The sequence below is a fragment of the Erithacus rubecula genome, assembly GCF_903797595.1.
Source record: "Erithacus rubecula genome assembly, contig: scaffold_771_arrow_ctg1, whole genome shotgun sequence".
In the NCBI taxonomy this organism is placed as follows: domain Eukaryota; kingdom Metazoa; phylum Chordata; class Aves; order Passeriformes; family Muscicapidae; genus Erithacus; species Erithacus rubecula.
The window spans coordinates 12724-20670 of record NW_027635568.1 but is presented as its reverse complement, the minus strand read 5'-3'; the positions used below and the strand labels follow the sequence as shown (position 1 = coordinate 20670).

At 47.9% G+C, this 7947-nt stretch overlaps 1 protein-coding gene across 1 annotated transcript in view; it reads left to right on the top strand.

The window, feature by feature from the left end:
• Positions 1–7471, top strand: part of LOC306816649 (homeobox protein Hox-B13-like) — a gene marked incomplete at both ends in the record, with an annotated part of 11366 nt that extends 3895 nt beyond the window's left edge. Inside the window, 2 exons of the mRNA XM_079333076.1 lie at positions 3753–4158; positions 7215–7471. Of these exons, the coding sequence (XP_079189202.1) occupies positions 3753–4158; positions 7215–7471 (663 nt within the window). The remainder of the gene's footprint in view (positions 1–3752; positions 4159–7214) is intronic.
• Between the last annotated feature and the right edge of the window lie 476 nt (positions 7472–7947).

Sequence of the window (7947 nt, the reverse complement as noted above, 5' to 3'; positions counted from 1 at the left end):
AATCCACACAGACCCCCCAAAAAATCCAAGAAAAACCCCCGGGTCTGGAATCACCCCAAAAAATCCCACAAAAACTCCTGAGACTGGAATACCCCACCCCAAAAAACCGGATCAAACAAATCCCCCGAATCTGGAATCACCCCAAAAAATCCCACAAAACCTCCTAAGGCTGGAATTCCCCGCTCCAAAAAAACCGGATCAAACAAATCCCCCGAATCTGGAATCACCCCAAAAAATCCCACAAAACCTCCTAAGGCTGGAATTCCCCGCTCCAAAAAACCGGATCAAACAAAACCCGGTGGGTCTGGAGTCACCCCAAATCTGATTAAACAAAACCCCCGGGTCTGGAATCACCCCAAAAACGGATCAAACAAAACTCCCGAAATCTGGAGTCCCCACACCCACCCCGAAAAAGGATCCAACAAAACCCCGGGTTTGGAATCACCCCAAAATCTCTCCCCAAAACCGGAACCCAGCAAACCCCGCGGCTCTGGAATCACCCCAAATCTGATCCCACAAACCCCCCCCGGTCTGGAATCCCCAAACCCGCCCCAAAAGCGGCGCCGGGAGCGGCCGGGCCGAGCTCTCTGTTCCCCTGCCAGCGATTCCTTCAAAGCATCCCCCAAAATCCGCCCCAAATTCCAAATTCGGGAGAGAAAAATCCAAAAATCCGCACCGAGCTGCGGGGGCTGCTCGCGGGGAGGGGAAGGAGAGGCCGGAGCTGAGGAGAGAAGTGCGGGGGAAAAAAAACAAAAATAAAAATAAAGAAATAAAAGATCAAAACGATAAAAAATATTCGCCTTGATTTGATTTTTTCCTCCCCGAAATTTTGCCAGGAGCCGGGCTCCCTTCCAGAGCCCGAATCCAATTTTCCAGCCATTGATTATTTCCAAACGTGAAGTCTTCAAGTAGTTCCAATTTTTTTTATTATTATTATTATTAATTTTTTTTTCCCCTCCTCTTCAAACTGCTTTGGGGTTTGGGTTTGGTTTGATTTTTCTTTTTTCCCTTATTGTATTTTGTAAGGTCGGTTGGGATTCAATTGCTATTAAAAAAATAATTAGAATCACAGACTTCTAAAAAGCTGTTCCAGCGATTTTCCAGGCTCCAGATGGGAATAAATATAAATGGATCCTATGGAGAATAAAATATTTAAAAAAAAAAGAAACCTGCAAAACTGATAGCAGCGTTTGATGATTTTCCTGTCGCTCACTGGGAGAGGAATTGGTGAAAAAATCCGATTTTTTTTCCTTTAAGATAAACTCGTTGCTCTTGCTCTAAACCGAAATTTTCTCCGTAAATCGCCGCAGAAGGAAAATTTTATTATCGGATCGGAAATCTCGTTTTTCAGCAGCTCCAGAGGCAAAACCTGCTCGAAATTTGCCGCGGTCTTAAAAGCAATTTGGGGGGGAAATGGAATAAATGATCCGAGGGGGATTTTTTGGGGTGAAAAGGAAGAAATTCTCGCCGGGGCACAAAGCCGCGTTTCACCGGGAATCCTCGGGAAAGGGAATAAAATCCAATTTATAAAAGTCCAATTTATAAAAACACAATGGACAAAAATCCAATTGACAAAAATCCGATGGACAAAATTCCAGTTTCGGCTCCGTCTCTGGGTTTTTCGGGCCGATCTCTCTCCACCTTTTCCTCCTTTCTGAGTCAAAAACAAATAAATCAAAGGGAACTAAAAAGAAAAACTCGCAGGAAAATCCTCAGCGTTAAAACCCAAATAAATGGAATTAAAGGAGCTGGAAAATCGCAGGAAATCCCCAAACCCGCAGATCCAAATTCAGCCTTAAACTGGGAAAAATCTGATTTTTTTTCCCCAAAACCCGGCGGCCCCGGGAGCTCTGAATTCTCAAAGCTTTTAACTTTCAACTTGGCCTTGACCCCGCGGCTGCAGCGCGACCTTTTCGTGCCGGGAATGGGGCGAGACCCTCGGCAAACAGCGGCGGGGCTGGGAGGGGAAAAAAGGGGAAAAAAGATTTAAAAATTTAAAAAACTGGGGAGGAGGAAGAAAAAAAAATCAGCGTTGGAAGGTTTGGGTTGGGGGATTTTTGTGGTTTTATATTGATTTTTTTTCCCCTGGGAAAATCGAATTTTTAAATTTTTTTCACTTGATTTTTTTTCGCTCCGAAAATGGAATTTTTGGATGTTTGATTTTTTTACCTGATTGTTTTTCCCCCAGCGAAAATTGAATTTTTGGGTTTTTTTATTTTCTTTGTCCGTGGGAAAATTGATTTTATTATTATTATTATTATTACCTGTTCGTGGTTTGTTGCTTTGCTGTTGGTTTTTTGGGGGTTTTGTTTTTTGTTTTCGTTTTTTTTTTCCCGCGAGTTCGGAGTTGTGTGGGGTTTTTCTTCGGGCTGGATTTTCGGGTTGTGTTTGGGGCGTTAATTGGGCTTTTCCCCGCTTGTCACCATCGCTCCTAATTCCCATTTCCTTCAGATTTCTCCTCCGGGTCGCGGTTTGGTGATCAAAGAAAAGTGGATTTTTTTTTTTTTTATTACGGATTTTCGGTCAAAATCAGAAATCTCTGGATTCATCCACACCAGGGAAAAGCTGAAACCGCTTTTGAGAGAATTTCCACAAATCTTTTCCCGAACGCGACTTTCGGGAAGAAAACACAGGGAAAAAGGAAATAAAAAAAAAAAAAAATCTATTTGTAGCGTGAATACAGAAAATTAAAAATACCGGGGTGGTTTAACAGCGGGCACTGCAATTATTATAATAAATTATTACACTTTATTAAATTCTTATTATTAAATTATATGTAATTCTTGCATTCCCCACAAATCCGTGGGATCCCTCATCCCCACGTCTTTTCCCATTTCTCCACCTGCCCGGAACCCCAAAGGAATTTTCTGCTTTATTTTCCCCCCTCCCTTTCCCAAATCCTTTTTCTTTGGGATGTTTCCAGGGTCTGAAGTTGCTCTGGATTATTCCAGCAGCTCTGCGGGGATTTTTGGGGTTTTTTTGGGGATATCAGAGGCCGATTTTTTCCCGTCTCTCCTGACTTTCAGCGCTGTCCCCAGGGAATAAAATTGGGATTTTTGAGGGGATGGAATCGCTGAGGAAGGGGAGGATGAGGAAAGGATGGAGGGAAGGCCCTAAATTAAAAAAATATATAATAAAAATAAAGGTGTTTTCAACCCAAGCCCGCATTTTTCTGCTGCCCTTCCTGATTTCCCTCTCCTCTCTCTCCCTCACTTCTTTCTCCCTCATTTCCCACCTCCGCCTTCCCCACACAATTTTTATTTTCCATTTCCAAGAAGCCCCTCAGGAGCCACCCCCGTGTCCCCTCCTGTCACGTGCGGTGTCCCCTCCTCCTCCTCCTCCTCCTCCCCCTTTCCCCTCCCAATAAAACCATTTTCGCAATTTCTCCAGCTCTTTATTGAGCCTGCAGAATTTTTTTTTTTCCTTTTTGTTTTTTTTTTTTTTTTTTTTTTCCCCCTTCTCCCAACACCAACCAATGAGCAAAACCTCCACCCTTCGCGTCAGGCCGGCCCCGAACCAAAACCAGCTCTTGGGGAGCCTCTCGCCGCCTTTTTGAAGCGGGGACCCCCCTCGGGCAGCGCCCCCCAACCTCCCCCCATGCCCCGCACCCCCCGCGCCCCCCATGCAGCCCCCGGGCCTCGAGGGGCTCCTGGCTCCGGGCGGCTTCAGCCCCCAGCCCCGGGCGCTGCTTCCGAGCCTCCCCTCGCCCTCCCCGCCCCCCGCCATGAACCCCGGCTTCGCCCCCCCCGGAGGCGCCCCCCGAGCCCCCCAAAGCCCCCCCGGGCTCGGCGCCCTTGCCCTACGGCTACTTGGGCGGCGGTTTCTACTCGTGCCGGGTGGCGCGGGGCTCGCTCAAAGCCTCGCCCGCCGCCCCGGGCGCTTTCCCGGCTGACAAATTCCTGGAGGCTCCCGGGGGCAGCGCCGAGGATTTCCAGAGCCGCCCGGCCGAGTTCGCCTTTTACCCGGGTTACGGAGCGCCCTACCAGCCCGTGGCCGGCTACCTGGACCTGGCGCTGGGCGAGCCGCGCCACGAGCCTTTGTTGCCCGTGGACGGCGGCTACCAGCAGCCCTGGGCGCTGGCCGGGGGCTGGGGCGGCCAGATGTGCTGCGCCAAGGAGCAGGGCCAGGCCGGCTTCCTGCTCAAATCCGCCTTCGCAGGTAAAAAAAACACCCGGCGCGGGCAGGAAAGGGTTAAACGATGGAGGTTTGGGGGGTCCCGGTGAGTTTGGGGGGGTTGGTTTGGTTGGGGGGTGTTGGCGGTGTGGGGAGGTGGAGGGTTGGGGTTTAGGAAATAATAGTAATGATTTAAATTAATTGAATTTAATTAGGTTTATCGCGGCCGTGTCTAAAGCAGAGGCAGAAGGGGATTGGTGGGGGTTCAAGTGATCGATTATCGGGGTTCAAGTGATCAGTTAGAGGGGTTCAGATGGTCGGTTATTGGAATTCAGATGATCAATTAGTAGGATTCAGATGGCCAGTTATTGGAATTCAGATGATCAATTAATAGGATTTAGATGATCAGCTATAGGAACTCATATGGTCACTTATTGGAATTCAGATGATCAATTAGCAGGATTCAGATGATCAATTAATGGAATTCATATGATCAGTTATTGGAATTCAGATGATCAATTAGCAGGATTCAGATGATCAATTAATGGAATTCATATGATCACTTATTGGAATTCAGATGATCACTTATTGGAATTCAGCCGATCAATTATTAAGGTTCAGATGATCATTTATTGGAATTCAGATGATCAATTATCGGGATTTCGATGATCAGTTATTGGGATTTAGATAATAATTTATCAGGATTCAAGGGATCATTTATCAGAATTCAGATGATCATTCATAGGAGTTCAGCTGATCAATTATCGGGATTCAAATGATCATCGGTCACAACTCAGATGATCAATTATCGGGGTTCAGATAATCAATTATCGGGGTTCAGATGATCAATTATCAGGACTCTACCATTTATCAGGACTCCAAGGGTCATTTATCAAGATTCAATATCAATTATCGGGATTCAAACGATCATTGATCAGGATTTAAATGATCATTTACCAAAATTGAGATAATCAATTACCGGGGTTCAGATAATCAATTATTGGGATTCAGATGATCAGCTATTGGGATTCAGATGATAATTTATAGGAGTTCAGATGATCGATTATCAGGATTCAAATTATCATTGATCAGAATTCAGATGATCATTTAGAGGAGTTCAGATGATCGATTATCGGGGTTCAGATGATCAATTTTCGGGGTTCAGATGATCAGTTTTCGGGGTTGAGATGATCATTGATCAGAATTCAGATGATCAATTATCGGGATTCAAATGATCATTGATGAGAATTAAAAGGATCATTTATCGGGGGGTAGATGACAATATTTTGGGGGTTCAGATGACGACATTATCGGGGTTCAAATTTTGATTTTTTAGGGTTCAAACTTTGATTTTTGGGGGTTCAAACTTTGATTTTTTGGGGTTCAAACTTTGATTTTTTTGGGGTTCAATCTTTGATTTTTTGGCGGTTCAGACAACGACATTATCGGGGTTCTGGCAAAGATTTTTTGGGGGTTCACACGATGATATTTTGGGGTCACACGGGGACATTTGGGGCACTCAGCCCCCTCCCCCACCCTGGGCTTGGAGAAATTAATTAAAGTTATTAACTTAATTAAAATTATTAAAATGGGCTGACTGCATCGCTAATTTGGATATTTGGATTTCACCGGCACAAAAAAAACCAAAAAACAAACCAACCAAAAAAAAAAAAAAAGTTTAAAAATGCAGTGAATGAAAATCAAATTTTTAAACATCGAGAGGGAGAATATAGAACTTAAAAATCTTTAAACATCAAGAGGAAGAATATAGAATTTTAAAAATTTGATATTTAGAGGGACAATATCGAACTATAAAATTTTTAAATACCAAGAAGGACAATACAGAACTGAAATTTTTTTCAATATTTAGTGGAAGAACATCATAGAACTTTTGAAATTTAAATACTGAGAGAGAGAATATAGAACTTTTTTTTTTTTTTTTTTTTTTTTTAATATGGACAATATAGAATTGAAAAGTCTTTCAATATCGAGAAGGGAAATAGAGAATTTTTAAATCTTTTACTATTTAGAGGGAGAATACAGAACTTTTAAAACTTTAAATACTGAGAGAATATACAACTTTATTTTTTAATTTTTTTTTTTTTAAATATAAAGAATATGAAGTTTCACATTTTTAAATATCGAGAGGGAGAATTTAAAACGCTTCGTTCCCACCAGGGGAAAACTGACGGGAAATTTTCCAACCCCAGCGCTGGGGGCGGGGCTGGGATTGGGGGTTTGGGGACACCCCTGACCCCAAAAGGATTTGGGGAGTTTGGGGGGATTTGGGGGGTTTGGGGTGTTTGGGGAGTTTGGGGGATTTCGGGGGTTTTGGGTGTTTTTTGGGGTGGTTTTGGGGTGGTTTTGGGGGTGGTTTTGTGGGATTTTTGGGGTGTGTTTGGGGTGTTTTTGGGGACCCCCTGACCCCTCTGTCCCCCCAGACCCCGGTCCGTGCCCCCCCGAGGGCTGGGTGAATTTGGGTGTTTTTTGGGGTGTTTTGGGGTGGTTTTTGGGTGTTTTTTGGGGTGTTTTTGGAGACCCCCTGACCCCTCTGTCCCCCCAGACCCCGGTCCGTGCCCCCCCGAGGGCTGGGTGAATTTGGGTGTTTTTTGGGGTGGTTTGGGGTGGTTTTGGGGTGGTTTTGGGTGTTTTTTGGGGTGTTTTTGGAGACCCCCTGACCCCTCTGTCCCCCAGACCCCGGTCCGTGCCCCCCCGAGGGCTGGGTGAATTTGGGTGTTTTTTGGGGTGTTTTGGGGGTGTTTTTGGGGTGTTTTTTGGGGTGTTTTTGGAGACCCCCTGACCCCTCTGTCCCCCCAGACCCCGGTCCGTGCCCCCCGAGGGCTGGGTGAATTTGGGTGTTTTTTGGGGTGTTTTGGGGGTGTTTTTGTGGGATTTTTGGAGACCCCCTGACCCCTCTGTCCCCCCAGACCCCGGTCCGTGCCCCCCGAGGGCTGGGTGAATTTGGTGTTTTTTGGGGTGTTTTGGGGTGGTTTTGGGGTGTTTTTGGGGTGTTTTTGGGGTGTTTTTTGGGGTGTTTTGGGGTGTTTTGGGGGTGTGTTTGGGGTGTTTTTGGAGACCCCCTGACCCCTCTGTCCCCCCAGACCCGGGTCCGTGCCCCCCCGAGGGCTGCGCCCCCCGCCGCGGGCGCAAGAAGCGCGTTCCCTACAGCAAGGGGCAGCTGCGGGAGCTGGAGCGGGAATTCGCCAGCAGCAAATTCATCACTCGCGACAGGAGGAGGAAAATCGCGACAGGCACGGGCCTGAGCGAGCGGCAGATCACCATCTGGTTCCAGAACCGCCGCGTCAAGGAGAAGAAAGCGCTGGCCAAAAACAAAACCAGCGCCGGCGGCACCCCCTGAGCGGGCCCGAGCGCCACCGGGACCCCCCGAGCGCCACCGGGACCCCCCCGGGTGTCACCGGGACCCCCGGGTGTCACCGAGACCCCCGAGTGTCACCGGGACCCCCCGAGTGTGACCGGGACCCTCGGGTGTCATCGAGACCCCCCGAGTGTCACCGGGACCCCCCGAGTGTGACCGGGACCCTCGGGTGTCATCGAGACCCCCCGAGTGTCACCGGGACCCCCGGGTGTCACCGAGACCCCCCGAGTGTCACCGGGACCCCCCGAGTGTCACCGGGACCCCCGGGTGTCACCGAGACCCCCCGAGTGTCACCGGGACCCCCCGAGTGTCATCGAGACCCCCCGAGTGTCACCGGGACCCCCCGAGCGCCACCGGGACCCCCGGGTGTCACCGAGACCCCCCGAGTGTCACCGGGACCCCCCGAGTGTCATCGAGACCCCCCGAGTGTCACCGGGACCCCCCGAGTGTCACCGGGA